Source organism: Chlamydotis macqueenii, chromosome 23, assembly GCF_036417535.1.
Source record: "Chlamydotis macqueenii isolate bChlMac1 chromosome 23, bChlMac1.mat, whole genome shotgun sequence".
NCBI classification, from domain to species: Eukaryota; Metazoa; Chordata; class Aves; order Otidiformes; family Otididae; genus Chlamydotis; species Chlamydotis macqueenii.
The window spans coordinates 3804092-3822987 of NC_141578.1; the positions used below are offsets into that span (position 1 = coordinate 3804092).

The 18896-nt window shown below is 63.2% G+C and overlaps 1 protein-coding gene across 5 annotated transcripts; it reads left to right on the forward strand.

Moving 5' to 3' along the window:
• The first annotated feature begins 922 nt into the window (after window positions 1–922).
• On the forward strand, window positions 923–18491 carry TFEB (transcription factor EB). 5 transcript variants are annotated; one of them, XM_086765581.1, is made up of 9 exons: window positions 923–1154; window positions 12917–13161; window positions 13239–13493; window positions 13584–13664; window positions 14389–14509; window positions 14694–14750; window positions 15195–15270; window positions 15442–15589; window positions 15923–18491. In XM_086765581.1, exons 2-9 carry the CDS (start codon window positions 12967–12969, stop codon window positions 16361–16363), a joined length of 1374 nt encoding a protein of 457 aa, XP_086621707.1. In that variant the 5' UTR covers window positions 923–1154; window positions 12917–12966; the 3' UTR covers window positions 16364–18491. The 5 variants fall into 5 exon arrangements, with proteins under 5 accessions (XP_086621707.1, XP_086621703.1, XP_086621706.1 ...); XM_086765577.1 differs by having other exon boundaries at window positions 13239–13664; XM_086765580.1 differs by lacking the exon at window positions 923–1154 and adding an exon at window positions 5339–5366 and having other exon boundaries at window positions 13239–13664.
• Window positions 18492–18896: the final 405 nt, after the last annotated feature.

Below are 18896 nucleotides of genomic sequence, written 5' to 3' on the forward strand. Positions count from 1 at the left end.
GACCCTCACCCCACCGAAGCCCCCCGCACCGCGAGCAGGCACCCGCTGCTACTGCTCCCCACTGGCCTGCGTGTCCCCCGGTCGCTGCCGACCCGCCGTGGCCGCCTCTGGCACCCGTGCGAGGAACCGTGCAGTCCCGGTCTGCGGGGCGGTTAAACCCCGGTGCAAGGGCCCGCAGGACCCCGGTGCAAGGTGCTTCACAATCTCAGTGCAAGGAGCTGCACGACCCTGGTGCAAGGAGCCCCCCGGTGTAAGGGGCTGCACGATCCCGGTGCAAGGGCCTTCACAATCCTAATGCAAGGAGTTGTGTGACTCTAGTGCAAGGAGCCATATGACCCTGGTGCAAGGGGCCACACAATCGTAGTGCAAGGGGAGGTAAAACCCTGGTGTAAGGGCCCGCGTGATCCTGGCACAAGGAGCTGCACAACCCCAGTGCAAGGGGCTGCATGACCCTGTGCAAGGGGCTGCACAATCCTGGTGCAAGGAGCTGTACAATACTGGTGCAAGGACCTGTGTGAGCTTGGTGCAAGGGGCCACACGATCCTGGTGCGAGGAGCGGTAAAACGCTGGTGCAAGGGTCTGCACGATCCTGGTGCAAGGAGCTGCATGGTCCCAGTGCAAGGACCTTTGTGACCCTGGTGCAAAGAGCTGCACGACCCTGGTGCAAGGAGCTGTACGATCCTGGTGCAAGAGGCTGCACGACCCGGGCACAGCCCTGCCCTCACCCCCCCGCCCCGGCACCCCGTCTCTTGGCCCACTCCGGGGGTGCCAAACCCCGTTTTTGGGGCAGGAAATCACCGAACCCAAAACTTCTGCTGTGGCCAAGGCGGGGGAACTACAAGTCCCGGCAGGCGCGGGGAGCCCTGCCCCGCTCCGGACTACAGCTCCCGGCGTGCTGCGGGGCGGAGCGGGCCGGGCCGTGCCGCGCCGGGCCGGGCGGGCGGGCAGTGCTGCCCTCCCTCGGCGCGGGAGCAGCGGGGCCGAGCGGAGCCGAACCGAGCCGGGCCGGGCCGAATAGAACCGAGTGGAGCCGAGTGGGGCCGAGTGGAGCCGAACCGAACCGAGGGGAGCCGAACCGAAACGAGTGCGGCCGAACCGAGCCGAGCGGAGCCGAACCGAGCCGAACCGCTTTGTTTTTCTTCGGCTGCCACCGGGTGAGTGCAGCGGGCGGGGGGTACGGGGAGGGGGGGAGTCGGAGCCCATTTAGAGGGGTGTTGGGTGACCCCCCCCCCGCGCCTGTCCCATCCCGTGGTGCTTTGAAGTCGCGGCCGCGGGGTTGCTGCTTTTTTTTTTATTTTATTTTTTTTTTTTTTCTGTAAATAATAACGACCCTCCCGCCGGTTGAGGGGGGCGGGGGTCTTCGGCAGCTTGGCTGGGTACCCCCTCCGAAAAGCCGAGGGTCCCAGGGGCTGTGAGCCCTCCGGCAACCCGAGGTGACTTGCCCGGGTCGCCTTTCCCAGCGTAACCCCCCCAACCCCCCCGCACCATTTTGGGGGAAACTGAGGCACGGATGCTCCAGCCCTGGGTTCTGACACCCGGAGGGCTGGGGGTGGGGGGGGTTCCGTGCACTCCCCCTACCCCCGGGGACAGGGTGCAGACCCCTCCCGGGCTGGGGAGCAGGAGAGTGGGTGTCCCCCCCCCCACAAGTCCTGCTGCTTTTGGGGTCTGCAAAAAGCAGGGGGAGGGCTGGGGTACAGGTTTTGGGGGACCACCAAGAGGAGCCCCCCTCCCCAAACTCGCTCCCCTGGGGCAGCAGGAGTTTGGCAGGGGGCTGCACTGAACCCACAGCCGGCGCTTAATTATATTCATGAATTAATTGCGAAGCAGGAAGGATTACGACAGCCCTCATGCCCGTGTCCTCTAAAGCTTCAGTGAGTCAGATGATGGGGAAATTTCCTTAAAAAAAAAAAAAAAAAAAGAAAAGAGAGAAAATATGGTGGTTATTGTTGTGCTCTTCTAAGATAAATAAATAAGCCCGTGCAAGTCCGGGGACACGCAGGGCCTGTTTCCAGGAATCCCAGCGCTTCTGCGCATTCCTGGCCCTTGGGGCACGGGGGGGGGGGGAGTTTGTGATGTTTTTTTTTTTGTTTTGTTTTGTTTTTTTTAATATAACAATCGAGTCAAGCCACCAGCAAAGGTGTGGAGTTCGGAGGATTTTTTATTTATTTTTTTTTCCCCCCCTGTAGTTTCCCCTGCCATGTTTGCTTGACTTCATGCACGGCTGCTCCCGCGGCCGGAGGAGGGAGCGGGGCTGGTTTCTCCCTGTTGCGGCTGAGCCTGCGCTCACCTGCTGCCGGAGGATCCGGCGGGACAACGCGTGCTGGGACTGGCGGGTGTTTGGCGACTGAGCTGCCGGAGTTGAGGAAAACGCCCCATCTAGGTTGTAGGGGCGGGTTGGCGATGGCCGCCGCGAGCGGCGCGTCTTGGCCCTGCGATGCGCGTGTTTTCCGAGGGATGCTGGGTCTGCGTCCCGTGGGATGCTTGGCTTTGCCTCCCGCCCTTATCAGTAGGAAACCGCTCCGGGGTGGAGCTGGTTGCAACGGGGCGACCCCAGCATCCGGGTGTTTGGGATGGAGGTTGTGATTCCAGCCAGGTCTTTTATTTCTTTTTCCGCGCTCCGCGGCGCCGAGTTTACGGCACGTGTGTTCCTGGTCCGCGCCCTCCCCCTCTTTGCCCTGCCGCCACTTTCGACGTGACGAGGTTTCCCCGTTTGCCGGTTTTCGGCGGTGCTGCGGGGAAAGGGAAGAGTCCTGCGTGCGAGAGCGGCAAAAGTGATGAATCATCGGAGCACGGGGGGGGGGGGACACATTTCCAGGGTGGGGTGGCCGCGGAGCCCGAGCGGCACAGTTCTGCAGGGAAAAAAAAACCAGCCGCTGCGGGGAAACGGGGCTGGGGAAGCCACGCCGGGGGCGGCCGCCCCACCAGAACCACGTGTGTTGGGGGTAGAAACGCTCTCCCGGTGTGGGGTGCTGGGGTTTTGATGTCGCGCTGGCATCTCAGCCCACGATCGCCGTTTTTCCTGCTTTTCCTGGAGGATGGAGATGGATGGTGGGGAAGGGATGGAGCTTTCCCGGCTCTGGGCGTGGGACGTCTCCGTCACCTCTGGGCTCCGTCCCTCGGGACGGCTGGAGGTTGTGATTTGGGTCTTTTTAGGGGGTCCTGGAGCTGCGCTCGGCCGCAGGGAGCCGTTTTGTAACTGCCCCGCGCGGGGTTATTCCCCTCGAAGAGGAACCGGGCCGGGGAGGAGCGGCTCGCCGGGGTTGTCTGAGCAGCAGCGGTGTCCCCGGCGTGGCTGCCGGCCACGTAACGCTTGGAGGGCCCGCAGGGATGATCTCTCAGCGAACGCGCAGACAGGAAATATGTGCTCATCTTTTTTTTTTTTTTTTTTTCCCTTCTTCTTTTCCCCCACCGGTTTGACCAGAAGGAGCCCCGATGGTTCCCCCCGATTCCCTGTGAGGTTGCGCCCCGCCGCAGGGTCGGCGCCTGGCGCTGGGGTTTCGGTCAGAGCGAGTTTTCCTTGCGGATTTGCGTGCGTGTGGGGTCCCACGGCACGGGCAGCCCAGGGATGCGGGAGGCCGAGCCCTACGCTCCGGGATGAGCTCCCGTTCCTGCTCCTCGCCTTCGAGGGAGACCCGCGAGGTGGCTGAAGGTGGAGACGGAGCGTTGCTGAGAAAACTGGGAACGGTGGGTGTGATCCCAGCCCTGCTCCTGCCCAGCTGATGCTGACAGCCGCCTTTGAAGAAGCCGTCCCTTCTCCAAACATCTTCCCCCTCACTTTCTACTGAACAAACAGGCAGCGAAGCAAAGCTATAAATATTAAATTGCAAAAAAACCCCAAACCAACGAGAGAGAGTAAAGAAACCACACAGTTTCTCCGCGGGCAGAGGAAGAGCACGCAAGGGCCGAGCTTGGTGTGGCGTGGTGATGGGGGGCGGATCCGGCCCGGGACGATGGAGTGGGGCCAGATCCTGGCCGCCGGGAGCTTGCGTGGTGCCGTAGGTCCGTAGGATCCCGGGGAATGGGGGATGCTCCGTCTCTGGAGGCGCAGCGGGCAGTTTTGGGGAGGTAGAGGTTAGGAGGCTGGGGGACGAGCGCCACGGTGGGGCCCAGGGGTTTGCAGCAGGTGGTGGGTGGGTTCCCTAGGACGGGGTCACTTGGGGAAGGTTCGAGGTCTTTCGGTGACACAGCCTGTCCCGGCCTCGCTGTCCCTACGGTCTTGGCAAGGAGGCTGTGCCGTCTTATTTTTAAAGACTTCTAAGAATGGCTCGCGGGGTTTTGTCACCCTTCCTACGAGCACGTTTAACTCGGAACAGGCTCCCCACACCCTGCCGTCTGCTTAAATCCCCTTCGGTTAAATCGGAGCAACTTTCTTTCCAGACAAACCTGAAACGCCCAGGCAACATCCTTCCCTGCCGGTCACATCCCTTTTTTTTTTTCCTTCCCATCCATGCACGCTGTTAATTAAAGTGATTTACTTCTCTAAACAGTTGCGAAGCCAAAGGTTTCCCACCACCCCGCCCCGGCTCGGCCCCGTTCCCCTCCGCCCGGCGCGGCGTTATTCCGGGACTCCGCTTCGGTTGTAAATTCTCCTGTCAGTGCGCGGCCGAAAAACCCAGCGCAGTTTGTTCAGCTGCTGCGGTAGCGCCCGGCTGCCAAAATCAGCGGGGTCAAACGGGACACCCGACCTGGGCACCTTGGGACCCCGTCCCGCGCAGCATCGGGAGCAAGCGGAGGGGCTGTGGGTGTTTCGGGGTGCGGGATGGGGACATCTTGGTGGCGATGAGTTTGGGGATGGGCAGGGGAATTTTGGAGCCTGGGGGACAAGCGAGGGCAGTGCCTTTGGCTTTCACCAAAGCTGCTTCCCTAAGGTTTCGGGGGAATTGCATAGGATGGAGGATTTTTAGGCAGAAACCTGGGGCGGTGAAGCGAGCCACGCGGCACGCAGGGAGCGTTTCCCCGCTCCTGGCTCGCAAGACCCCACGGGAGGAGGGGAGGATGGGTGCCAGAGGGCTCGGCGCTGGCTGAGCTCCTGCCTTATCTGCCGCAGAGCGGGTGCCGCTTTTGGCCCTGCCGCCGCTCCTCGGGGACCGCTCCAGGCTCGGGGCAGGCGAAGATCTCGCCCGGAGAACGCCTCGCCTGGTGGGAAAACCCTTTTGGGTTCCTTCGTGGTCAAACCGGCGTAACTCGTGCCGGGGAGGCGGCGGCGCCCGTAGCGAGGATCCGACCCGGTTGCACCGGCACGGTGCCAGGACGGGGGCTGGATTGGCGACGGGGGCTCTCCCGACGGCTTTGACCTTCACGGAGCGGGGAAGCGCTGGGCTGAGCCGGGGGGAAAAGAGGGGAGAGGAGAAACCTTTCGTTTGCGGGTAAGCGGCGATGGCTGGGTGCTCCCCGAGGCACGAGAGGTGCTGCTGGGGCCGGGATGGCGGTGGGGGGCTGCTGGGGAGGACAAGTCACAGGCTGTCCCCAACTTGGTTATTCCTGGGGCCGGGGAACAGCTGCGGCTCCCATGGACGGGGCGGCCGTGGCGCTGGGGCTGCCGGCCGCGGTTACGGTTACATGAAATCCGCCTTCTGAGAAGCCTCCTGGCCGGGCGCTGGGGGCCGGCCGCGGCGTATTTATAAATATTACCTCCTTCCAGCAGCACGGGGCCGCGGAGGGAGGAGGGATGGGGGGCGGCGCTGGGAGCGCGGCCGGCACCCGCGGCCGCTGTCACCTCGCGCCTTCTGCGAGTGGCGCCGTGAACTGGGGGCGTGTGGAGCCGGAGGGCTGGTTTTGCTGAGCATCCCCACTTTTTGGGGTGGTTTCCAGGATTTTAGGGGCACACGGTGCCTCTAAATCCCAGGCCCGTGGTGCGTTGCATCTGCTCGGCTGGAACCGAGGCCAGGGATGGTGCCATCCTGCTGGTTCCCCTTATTGCTGATTTTTGCAATTATTTTAAAAAAAAAGCCCACCGACACCCGAGTTGTCTGGAGTCAGCCCGCCTTGGAGCGGGACGGGGTTTGCCCTTTGGCCGCGGGTTGCGCGCGGAGGCCCCGCTCCCGGCTCCCTCCCGAACGCGCGACCTTTGCCGAGGTGAGGCGGGACCGCGATGCGGCCGCGCGTCCTTCCCCGCCGGCGCGGCCGGGGCCCCTCCAAGGTCACCCCGCTCCTCTCCTCGTCTCCTCGCTGAAAGGCGGACGCGATACGGGGCTGATTAATCACTCGGCCCCGGGTGTTGGCGGGCTGCGGCCGCCGGCGCGTCCCCGGCCCCTGCGCTGCCGTTGGCTCGTCCTCGCCCGAGGAACGTCCTTCTGCCTGTTAACACTTTTATTTTTAATTGCCGCTGTCGGGCGAGGGGCGGAGGGGAGGGCAGGAACTTGTCGGCTCGGGCTGTTTGCGCTGGCGGGCTGTGAATTCCCCGAACGGTCAGTTGGACAGTGATGTTTCAATCAGGGCTCCTGCATCGCGCCAGCCGCCCTACGGGAAGGGCTTTTGCTCCGGTTTGGAGCGACCCCACGGTCCGAACCCTCCGTGGTGGGGTCCCTGGGGTCCCTCCCGCCTCCCCCAACCCTGCTCCTGGGGCTGCACTGGGATCTGGCCCATGGATGCCAACCTCCACCCGCCGTGCCCAGCCAGGGTGATGGTGTGCATGCCGTCCCCAGCTGTACCACGCCGGGCAGAGGGACTTTTTGGGGTGAAGCCAAGGCTTTTTGAGGCGTAAGAGAGGCGTGGGAGCAAGGCTGTGTAGTATTAACCCCGTAACGGCTGCCACGCGCCGGTGGGCTCCCATGGATATACCTTGGTGCCGCCAAAACCAGGGGGCTTTTTTATGGACCCCGTTTATTCTGCCCGGGGGGTGACGCTGTGACAAGGGACACTCAGCCCTGGCTCTCGGTACCCAGGATGCTTCTCCCTCCGCCGGGTCCCTGACACCTCCCGGGCTGGGCAAGCTTACCTGGGCGGTTTGGAGACCACTTTAGGGGGTCCTGCTGTCACACAAGACTTGCGTGAATGTTTTTACTATGCTGGATACCTGGGCCGCTTCCAGGAGCGGTATTTAACGCATGGAAGGGAAAACATTTGGCCTCTGACCCAAACGCCTGTTAACAACGCCGCGGTCCACGTTGCTGAGATGCCGGGGCTAAAAACAGTGCCGGTGACTCAGTCTCTCGCTGGCGTTGTCAACTGATCCCGGCTTTTATTTGCCAAGTCCCTCCGCCTTCTCCTTCTCCCTTTCAGGGCTGCGTGCTCGCCGCGCTGGGAAGGTGCCTCCAGACGGGGCCAGGGTGGCTCTGGGCACCCACCTGCCCGACCCATCTCCTGCCTGCCGGGTGGGTGATGGGGAGGGGACTGTTGCTCTCTGGGGTTGGAAAATGGGGCCGTCTCCCCCTTTCCCACCACCCCATCTTCATCCCAGTGGGACGTAGGCTGGATGGGACCTCTGGAGCCTCTGGCCCAGCCCCGAGCGTGGTTAGACTGGGGTCTCCAAGGGTGGAGGTTGCTCCGATGCCAGGGTTTGGCCACCTTCGTGGTGAGGAATCCCATCTTAATTCCTCGGGTCGGACTCTGCCCCGCTGCCGATTTCTGGGGCTGCCAACCGCAGTGCCGATGAAGGTGAGGGACCCCGGCCTTCCTCCCGCTGGGTGCTGGCGTTACCTGACCCCTGACACCGGCGGGGACGCTGGCACGGCATAAATCACCCCCGCGGTGGCCTTGCCAAGTCAGGGCGAGTGCCCTGAAGGAAGAGGCCGCGGGGCTGGTCCCAGCTGCCCGGGAGTAGATGGGTGCCAGCCGCGTTGCTGGCGGGGTGGCACGGCAGCGGCTTGCCGGCCCGGCCCGGGGGGGGCTTCCCCGCCGGAGGAGCTTGATCCGCTCGGGGTGCACGGGGAGGGCCCACGGTGGCACGCCCAGCGCGGGTGCAAAGGGGAGATGGTGCAAAGCGGCTTCGCACGACGGGCATGTGAGGGGGGGTCCCCGGCACCGTGCCAGCTGTGTGGGGCGTCACACTGGCGTCCTTGTCGTCCCTTGGCTTTGCCATCGCCGTCCTGGCTGATGCCACTGGCATTGCCGTCCTGGTGGGATGCCCGGCATCGTGCGGGGCCGGATCCGGCTGCATGATGCTGCTGCTTGCTCTGCACCCGCTGCGGGCACGCGGAGGGTGAGGGATCCCTGTGTCCCGTATCCCCTGGAGGGACAAGGGACAGCTTTTGTCCCTCTCTGTGTTTGCAGGCAGGGATGTCACCGCAGGCAGCACTGCAGCGGCTCCGCCGGCAGCTCCGGAGGGAAGGCGATGGGGCAGACCCAGCCTGGGCTGGGGCAACCTGGAGAGCCCGGCGGCGGCTGCGCGCGGTTTCGCCCCGCTTTTTCTCAGCTTGATTGCTAACTCCTGTCTTGCAGTGAGAAAACCCAGCAGGTCTGGAGGTTTTTTTGCAACTTCCCCACCCCTGCACCCTGCGTGGCTGCTGCCGCATTAAAAGCAGGGTCCTGAAAATGAGGAAACGCGGGGCCGGCGTAGGAGCTGGGCTGGCCCCGGCGAGGAGCACGGAGGAGCTGCGACCTGCTGGCCCTGGCACCCGGAGGCCCCTCCGGCCCCGCCGTCCTGCGCCCAGGTAACCCCACCGTCCCCCTTCCCCACGCAGCGGGGTGACGGCGGAGCCCGTCCCCACGGGGTGGCTTTGCCGGCTGGCAGCTCGCTGCGTTCGGAGCAGATCCTGGTCCGGAGCAAACACCGTCCCTGCCTGCAGCCAGCCCGCCCCGAAATGGCGGCGGGTGCTTGGTCCTGTCTGGGCTGGGGTGTGCCGGGCTCCCGCGCTCGCCGTCCCTGCGTCTCGCCCCCTCCACGGCATTTGAAAATGAAAAATGAGGAAGGAAGGCTCGGCGAGCGCTTGCTGCCAGTAGCAAGAAGCGGAGCTGTTTTCACTTCTTTCTTCTCCCTTTCCTTTTCGCTGCCCTCTTGCTTACCAACGAAGCCACCCAGAGTGGCGGGTGGGTGGGTGACACGGCCCCCACCCCAGCTCCGCTCCTTCCCCGGGGGTCCCCGCTCGCGGCCGAAGCTCTCGATTGATTTTTCCGCTCGTAAATGGCCGCGACTGACCGGGAAATAAACGCATGCGAGGGAGCAGGGCTGGGCAGGCGGCTCCTCAGTGTAATGAGTTTGGGGGTCCTCAGCTCTGTTTGCAGGGCTGAGTTGGGGGTCATCGCTCCCCTCTTCTCCTTCCAGCTTTTGAAGATGTGTTGCGCTTGCTCCGTGTCCGTGTGCCTGTACGTTTGCGGGCGGGACAGGCAGCGTGGCTGCCGCTTCCCCCGTGGGCCGCCCGGGGAGGGTAACGCGATCCCAGGGGCTAAATCTGGAAACTGCCTCACGGCAGCTTTTATTTCTAACCCACACCTGGGTGCAGCGATGCGCTCGGGGAGGAGGCGGCGGGGTGCCGCGTGGGTGCGGGGCTGGCGCTGCGGGTGTTTTGTCCTTTCGGGGTGGCTCTGGGTGCCCGTTGCGGAGCAGCGCCCGATGTCACTTCAGAAAGTCCCGGCGGTTGCTGAGCAGCCTACCCCGTGCCGCCGGCTTTCGCAGCCCGGGTTGCGATGCCGCCGGGCCCCCGCGGGGACGGGGGACGGCTCGGGGCTGCGCAGAGTTCTGCGGGGGACGAGCGAGGGTCAGGGCGGCTCTGGGTGCTCCGGCTGGAGCCACCCCCCAGTGCCGCCCCAGCGCTGGGGAGAGCGCGTTGGGCTCTTGATGAAATAACACCCCCGGAGGAAAAGCAAGAAAGGTCCAGAAATAACCGTGTTGCTAAATAGCGCGGAGATATTTTGAAGGGAGATGAATTCCCTGGCTCCGGCCCCGTGCGTTGTCCCGGCCGTGGGTCTGGTGCGCGGTGACGGAGCGCGGCTGGAGCCTGGACGGCACCCAGGCGCCGGTGGAGCCCACCGCCCCACCAGTTTCACGCGGTTTTCACTGGAAGAGCTGCTCTGGCTTTAGGATGTGATCCTGCATCCCAGTGGGATGAGCTTTTTCCCCCACCCTGAGGAGGCAGGGACAGGGTCGCAGGGTTTTTGAGTTTCCTTTGGGAAATCAGTCCCTTTTCCCTGCATTCCTGGCTCGATCCCGGGCTCCCCTGTGATGCTGGGGGCTGCAGCTGGGGTCAGGATCGGCCCGGCTTCTCCTGCCGACGGTCGGCGACGGGCAGCGCGCCCCGTGCTACGGGCAGGGGGTCAAGGGCCGCCTGGGTACCGGCTGCTCCGAGCATGGAAGAGCCGCACCGGGTCCCCCTGCTGCCAGTGCCCGCTCTCTGAAAAGATGGAATTGAGGTGTGGAGAGCTGCCAGGGCCATCCACACTGTTCCCTTCCCACCCTTCAGCCCCTCTTCTCCCTCTCCATCCCCTTCCCACTGCTCCATCGCCCACCCTGGGCCTCCCAGCGCCTTCTTCCCTCCCCTTCTCCGCTCTTCCCTCTCCGTGACCGATGGGGACGTGTCCCGAGCAGGTGCCCTGGCAGCGCCCGCCGGGAAACCCAATGCCTGGACGTGCCCTGGCCGGCCGTGCTGCCCGCTCGGAGCCAGGCAAGCCGCTGCCCGTGCAGCGGGACGGACCCTCGCCGGGGTCCCCTCCGGCTGGGGACCAAGCCCCTGGCACGGGGACGGCTCCGGCTCAGCGGGAGAACCCCGGGGTGTGCTTTTTTCCAGGATGCTAACGTCTTTCGCCTTCCCAGGAATAACGGGCATCCCGGATGGAGCCGCCATCCCGCGTGCCCCCCTGGATTACAGGATGGCGGGATGCATCCCGGGGTGGGACGTGTCCCTCGGGGTGGGGTTCCTGCACCGCGGCACCGGCCGGGTCCCCATCCTTTCCCACCCCTGGCTGCCACCACCCGCCGGGGCTGACTCAGAGCGAAAGCAGAAGCTGCTCAGCATTTCGGGGGGTGGAGGGGGGGGAAGCCAAGCAGAACCAAGCGGGTTATTTTAAATCTGACCTAATTTCCCCCCTCTCCTTATTGGGCCCAGCTCTGGCCACCCTTCCCCATCCTTGCCCTCGGCAGCTCCCCCTCTTGGGATTTTCCCAGGGGAGAGGGCAGCGCTTTCGGCTCCCCCTGCCCCCGTTTCCTGTACGGGGGTCCCGCAGCCAGGCAGGGCGGTGGGGCCGGGGCTGAGTGGGTGCTGTGCCGTGGGTGGCTATGGCTCGGCACGCTTCGCGTGACACCCTCCTGCCCCCACGTACCGGCTGCCCTTCCCGAGAAGAAGCCCGGACCCCCGGCTCTGCAGCGTGGCAGCTCAACACTGGGTTTCCCCAGCACCTGAGGTGCCGGCTGCTCCGGCTTCCTCCTCCTCCTCCTCCTCGTCCCCCCGCCCTGCGCCCGTCGAGCCGGGGTCCCCGTGCAGCCACCCACGGGGCACGCTCAGCTTTGCAGGGCCGTGGGGAGCTGCTTGCTTGCAAACACGGGGGCTGACCGCAAAGTTTCCCATCCATGGCTTGAAATCCTTTTCCCACTCCACCCAGGTGCTGGTCCCCCCCAAAACCAGTCTCGTGGGGCCCAGCGCCTCTGCCCTTCGCTGCCTGGCCAGTCCCTCTGTGCCGGGATGGCTTATCCCATCTCCTCGCAGCTCTTGGAGGCTTTTCCTCTCACCCTGCCCTTAATATTTGGGGTTGTCACACCCTCCGTGTGCACCAGCTGTGGTTTATCCCCCTTCAGCCTTGTTTCGTCCGCTGCGGGCTGCCCCCGGCGTCGCTGGGTCCTTTTCCAGGGCTCGTCTCCACCATCATCCCCCTGTGCCCTCCTCTAAGGCCATTTGCCACAGCCGTCTTAACGAAGCTCCGATGGATAACTGTCCCAGGCTTCTCTTCTCCCATCCCCCGTTAGATGGGCCACCGTGTCTAATTAATTATCTTCCTCTTGCTGTTCGATAGCTGGCTCTTGATCCATGTAATCGTATTTCTGTCCATGCTGGCTTGATTTAATTTCCCCCTTAGGATATCGCGTGGGATTGTGTATCGGTTGCCTCAACCAAACCCCGGTGTTTTGTATCCGCCGTGGCCCCTCGGTCTGCAATTGCCCATTGTAATTAAATAGCAAAACCCTCCAGATTTGTCTGGTTACACTGGAGTGTCTGGCTCCTGCCCCTTCCCCTGGCTGCGTTTGCTTTGGGTCCCGTGCTCCAACTTCCCTCCCGCCCTGTGGCTGCTGTGCTCCAGACCCCCATCCCGCACGGCATCTCCCGCATCCCCATCCCGGCGTGGGAAGCCAGCCCCACGGAAATCCATCGTCGTGCCCCAGAGAGCCCGGCTAGGGCAGCTCCCCTCGCCTCGGCATCCTCACCCCATCTCCCCGGGCCGCCATCCCCTTTGTACGGGGGAACAAGGGCCGGTTTGTGCGGTGCGGGGGCCTCGCACGCCTCCCCCCCCCAGCCTCCGCGCTCGCGTGCCGGCCCCGCACAGAAGCCGCCTTGTTCGCCCCGCGCCGGAGCCGAAGTTTCGGGGCAGCCGGGCTGAGGGTTAAACCCTGCCTCCGGTTCCTGGCACCCGCTGGCCTTTTCTTCCTGCTCTTCTCTTGCTTTCTCTTTCCTTTTCGCTCCGCTCCCAGGCTCTGTTTTTTCCCGGCCCTTCTCGCTTTGCTCCGGTGTTTCGGAAGTCGGTGGCTCAAAGCACGCTCCAGCTGAACCCGGCGGTACGTGAGTCCCCACTCGCCGGGCGCGGGGTCCCGTTCCCTCCCCGGGGTGTCCCTGCTGTCCCCAGGGAGAGCGGTGGCATGGCCGGGAGCTGCGTGGCAGGAGGGCAGACCCGTCCGTCCGGCGTTAGCGCGATCGGCCCGGCTTAGTCGCTGTCTGGTACAGGTGCTCCGGGATGTCTGCTTCCCCCGCCGTGCCTCAGTTTTCCTGCTGCAAAATAGGCTGTTCCTGATGGGACACGTCCTCTTCTCGGGGTCACCTCCGTGTCCTCCTCTCAGGGTCATCTCCGTGCCTGGCGGGCGCCCGTGTCCCACCCCCCCGGTGCACCATGGCGTCCCGCATCGGTCTGCGGATGGAGCTGATGAAGCAGCAAGCGCAGCAGGAGGCCGAGAGGGAGCGGGTGCAGCAGCAGATGATGATGAACTACATGCAGCAGCAGCGGATGCCGGTGGCCTCCACCCCGGCCATCAACACCCCCGTCCACTACCAGTCCCCACCGCCTGTGCCTGGAGAGGTCCTCAAGGTATGGTGCTGGGGGTTGTCCCCCCGTCTCGCGACCGAGGGGGCATGGGAGATCCTTGATGGTTTGTGTCCTTGCAGGTCCAGTCCTACCTGGAGAACCCCACCACCTACCACCTGCAGAAGTCACGGGACAAGAAGGTTCAGGCTTATCTCTCTGAAACCTACGGGAACAAGTTCGCTGCCCATGTCAGCCCCGTCAGCCACTCTCCCAAACCGCCCCCCGCCGCGTCCCCCGGCGTCCGACCCGGCCACGTCATGTCCTCCTCGGCGGGCAACAGTGCGCCCAACAGCCCCATGGCCATGCTCAACATCGGCTCCAACCCCGAGCGCGAGGTGAGGAGGTGCCGCCGGGCTGCTGGGGCGGGACGAAGGTGCTGGGAAGGGCAAAGAAACCCATTGGCCCTTTACGCCTTTCCCTTTCAGTTCGATGAGGTCATCGATGACATCATGCGCCTGGATGACGTTTTGGGCTATATGAACCCCGAAATCCACATGCCCAACACAGTGAGTCTCTGCTGCGCCTGAGGAGGAGATCAGACCCCGCGCTGTGGGAGGGAGGGTGGCCTGGGGGTCCCGCAGCCCCGTGCTTGCAGGGACGGAGGTGGCAGAGGGGACCTGTCCTTCTGCCACATCCCTGCGGCGATGCCCGGGTTCCGGCCCGACGCAGCCTCGTCGCTGGGACGCGCGTGTCCCTGGGGACCCGAGGCGGGGGGAAGGCAGGCAGCGAGATCTCCCTTTTGCAACTGCAAGAGCCAGTTCTTCAGCTTCTTCTCCTCCTTAATGACAGTTGGGAGCCCTTATAAAAAGTCGGAGAGACGGCAGAGGGGCACGGGGAGGGACAAGCGTCTGCTGCGACGCAGGGGGATGTTGGTGCTGGGAGAGGTTTCCCAGCCAGCAGCTCGCTTGGAGTGGCACCGTCTCCCGAGGCACCGAGTCGGGTCGGGTCCATATGGCAGCTTGTGCCTCCCAGTGGGATTCATCCTGCCGGGCCCTTCTCGGATGTGATTCATCTGCCCTATTTTAGATGCTGGCCGTGGGAGGGGATCAGCTGCAACCCTTTGAAGTCCTGTTTTCTTTGCCGCTCTGATTATAGCTGTTTTAAGGGCCTGGAAAGACAATTACACCTGCCTGGGCTGTGCACTCACGTCCCAGAGGCCAGGCAGCCGGGCTTGAACCCCGGTCCCGCGGCCCCGGATGGAGCTAACCCGCCCGTCCCTCTGTGTTTCAGCTGCCGATGTCCAGCAGTCACATGAATGTCTATAGCGGGGACCCCCAGGTGACGGCCTCTCTGGTGGGTGTCACCAGCAGCTCCTGCCCCGCCGACCTCACCCAGAAGAGAGAGCTGACAGGTACGTCCCCGGCGCTGAGCCGGCGCTGATGGCGAGTACCAAAACTGGCCGGGGCTGCCCTGTCCCCGCGGGTGGGGAGGGCGGCTCTGGAGGATGCTGGGGTGCTCCGGCGCCAGCCCGCGATGCTTGTGGGGCGAGGTGCAGCCTCGTCCCCTCTGGGTGATGTTGTGGCTCTCCGTTGCAGATGCCGAGAGCCGAGCCCTGGCGAAAGAGCGCCAGAAGAAAGACAATCACAACCTGAGTGAGTTCGGTGCTGGCTGCCCGCGGTGGCATGGCTTTCCCTCTCCCACCCCTGCAGCCCTTTCCGCATTGCTCTTCATCCTCATTTCCCCTTTCTCCGACCTGGGTCCCCCTTCCCATCCCACCTCACCCTCAGGGAATACCCCCACAGCCCCCTGCCATCCTCCCTCTTTCCCGGCTCTGCAAAATGCCCACGGTGCAGGAGAGACCCCGTTCTCCTCATTAGCACTGGGGGAAGGTCAGAGCTGCCGGGGTGCCAAAGGGTTGGCCCCAGAGGTTTCTCATCCCGAGCTCCCTGACTCCAGAGGGTCTGGCCAGTGCACAACAGTGGCTACCAGCCCCACGAGCTGGGAGCCACAGCGTGGCTGGGGTGGGGCTGCGGGACATGGAGCCCCTCCTGCTCCTGCCGCCTCCTTACCTCCTTCCGTCTCTTCTCACCCTGCAGTCGAGAGGCGGCGAAGGTTTAACATCAACGACCGCATCAAAGAGCTGGGGATGCTGATCCCTAAGGCCAACGACCTGTACGTATCCGTGGTTTCTGCAGGGTGGGATAACTGCGGGTCTCGTGGGCTTGCTCCGTGCTTGGCCCCGTGGCAGGCGATACTTGCAGAAGGGGTTTTTGGTGGAGCAGGGGTGAGGGAACGTGTTGCTGACACGCAGGCGGCAATCCCTTCTTCCATCCTGCACCACAGGGACGTGCGTTGGAACAAAGGGACAATCCTGAAGGCATCTGTGGACTACATCAAGAGGATGCAAAAGGACTTGCAGAGGTCACGAGACCTGGAGAATCACTCGCGGCGGCTGGAGATGACGAATAAGCAGCTGCTGCTCCGCATCCAGGTGAGCTTCCCTGTGCTCTTCCCTCCCTCCGCTCCGCTCCAGCCCCACGAGCAGCTCACTCCCGCCCCGCCAAGGGGATGGGCAGGGGCTCTCCTCCCTCCTACGGCTGTCAAGTCACCAGGAACAAAGTCTTCTGACAAAACACAGAGCTTCAGAGGCCTCAGGTCACCGCAGCAAGTGTTGCTGAGCTTTGCATGGGTCACCATTTTCCATCCTTCACCTCCTCCATGGGTGCTTCTTGGTCCCTCTGTCCCTGCCACCTCCGTGGATGCCCAGGCGCCGTGTCCCCATGTGTGACATCCCCCCCAAAGACCTCCTGTGCTCTCTTGGCAGGAGCTGGAGATGCAGGCACGCGTCCACGGGCTGCCCACCTCCTCACCCTCGGGCGTCAACGTGGCCGAGCTGGCTCAGCAGGTGGTCAAGCAAGAAGCCGGCGGGGACGAGGGGACGCTGGAGCCGCTGCTGCCACCCCCGGACCCCGAATCGCAGCCGCAGCCGGCGCTGCCTCCGCCACCCCAGTCTCCCTACCACCAACTGGACTTTACCCACAGCCTGAGCTTCGACGACGGCTCCCGGGGCTTCCCGGACAGCCTGGAACCCAGTCATGGTGCTTCGTTCCCTTCGCTATCCAAGAAGGAGCTGGACTTGATGCTGATGCAGGACACCATGCTGCCCCTGGCCTCCGACCCCCTGTTCTCCGCCATGTCCCCAGAGGCCTCCAAGGCCAGCAGTCGCCGGAGCAGCTTCAGCATGGAGGATGCAGACATGCTGTGACGAGGAGCTGCTCCGAGGCCAGGGGCGAGGACTGGACCTTCGAGTTTGGTTAGTGAAGTTCCAGGGCGCTCTTCTTGCCGGAGGAGTCCGTCCTGCCGCGCACTTGAATCTACGTAGGAGTACCTTTTCTCTATGCAACGGGGGTCTCGGATCAAGGCTCGCCGGGTGCCGCTGTGTCTTTCGCAAGCTTTTTTTTTTTTTTTTGCCCTGAGCCGGAGCGGACCTTCTTGGCTTGCCGTGGCGTTGGCCTGACTGCAGGTTCCCCAGCCCTGGGATCTCAGTTGCTTTGCCTTTCAGCGAAACCCTCCCGGACTGTCCCCCTTCCCCGGGGATGCTGGCCCAGAGCCGGAGCGGGCAGGAGCCGTCGAGTCCCTGGGAGATGAGGAGACGAACGATGCTCAGAGCTTTTTTTATCTGGCTTGCTGCCTCCTTGCTGCCTTGCTCCGGGAACCCACGTCCCCCAACGAGTCTTCCCCAGCGGTGGCCTCCGAGCCCCACGGATGCTTCATGGTGCCACATCCTTCACGGTTCCTCCTTCCTCAGAGCACCCGCCGCCTCTGCGGGTCCCAGGGCCAGAGCGACAGAGATGCTTAATTGGAGCGGGTTAATTCCCTGGGCACAGAGTGGGGGTTGTTTGAGCTGGGTCTGAGGCTACGAATTTGGCTTGACGTTGAGCTTCCAGAATGGCCGAGATGGGGTGTTTGATGCTTGGTCAACCCCCTGCTGTGATCCTGACCTTGCAGGGGGATCCCTCTTTGGGGTTTGGCAGCACCCACCACCCTAAAACCTCACTGACCTCTGGACAAGGGCTGCATGGTGCCGGGTGACCTTCAAGACATCCCCGTAGAGGTGCCTCTGCCCTCTAACACCAAGCCCTGGCTCTTCGAGTGGAAGGATGAAGGGTTTTTATACTTTTTTTGGGGGATACCTATTGAAAACAGATATCCTGCCCCACATCTGGGCATGGAGGTCCAAGCTCTGGCCGGGGACCAGGGAATGGTTTGTACCTCAGGTTGTGCCAAACCTGAGCCGCTGCTCTCTGCCTTTGGCTCGCGGGGTTTATTTCTCTTCCCGGTGTCACCAGCTCGTTCCCCGGCCGGGACGGCTCGGTGACGGGGAGCTGCTTTGGGCTCTGCGTCGTCTGCTGCCTTCTCAGCCCAGCTGGTACTGGGGAGGGAGCTGGGCAGGGGAGGGGGATGCTGTCCACAGGGAAAATACTGCATGATTTTTTTGGGGGGAGAGGAGGGAAGGCTGGGGAGAAGAAGCCCCTTTGTGATCTGGCACTGTGGCACAGCATCACCCCCCCCCCGGGCTGGATGGATGGGAGCCCATGCAGGGATGGGGGACACTGGGTGCACCCCATCCTGGACCAGGGATGGGGGATGTCGCAGGATTGGCACCGCGAGGGGAAAGCCCAGCCAAGGAGGGACGAGCTTGCTCTGTCGTGGCTGGATTTGGGATTACGAGGTGGGGGAGAGCCCCGGTACCCACCGGAGAGGTGTCTGTCAAGCGTGAGGGTGTGGGGAAGTGCAGAAGGTGGGGAGGAGAGGGGGAAAGGAAACGGGAGGATGTGTTGGAGGTGTCCTGGAGCGCTGGGACAGGGCTGATGCCCTGCAGGGATTCAGGGAAGGGAGCGGAGGGGACGTCAGGGCGCTGGGTTATGGGCACTGGGATGTGGGCTGGCGCGTCTGGGGCTGCCGCGCCCCGCGTGTTCACGGGCAGCCTTGGCGTCCCTCGCGTGCTGCCGTCAGTGCCTGTCAAGAGAATAATCCCCCCTGGCAGGGCGGCAGCACCCCGCACGCCGTGCTGAGTGCCTGTAGGTGTGGGGGGTCTGCGGGTCTGCGCGTGTGCCTCGGGGCGGGCAGACGAAATCCGTGGTCCCTTGGGGTCATGGTGGCGATGAGGTGGTTCTGGGCCCCCGGATGTGAGTAAACAGTTGTGGATTATTATTATTATTATTATTTTTTAATCTTTTGGGGGTTTTGTTTGTTTTATTTTTCTTTTCTTTTTTTTTTAATGCACTGTGCTCTGATTAAAAAATTTTACTACTGTTTTATAAATAAATGTATAAAAGAATGAACTGGAATGGAAGAAGAATCATTAAAATATATTTATTTACAACATCCTGGAGTGTTGCAGCGTGGGCTGTTTCTTGTCCCAGAGGAGGAAGAGTTGTGGAGTCCAAGCACCTGAAGCCACTTTCCCCCAGCGATGAAGGTCAGGCTGCAGCAGCATCCCTGTCTTGGGATTGTCCTGGGAGTTGGGTGTTTTTTTTTTTCAGGAAAGCCTGGCTGGGTTAGAGGAGGAAAGTGCTGCGTTGCTCTCACTCAGGGTGGTTTGGGGTTTTCAGGGTCCCTCCGGAGCGATGCCAACCCCACAGCTCCCGGTGCTGAGCGCAGCTGGGACTTGTGAGGTGCTGACCCATCTGCTGATTGCTTAATTGCAACCAGGCTTGGCCCCTTAATTAAGAATAGTCGCGAGGCTCCTGAGAGCAGAGCTGGAAGGAGCTGTGTCCCTGGGGCTGAGTGTGGTT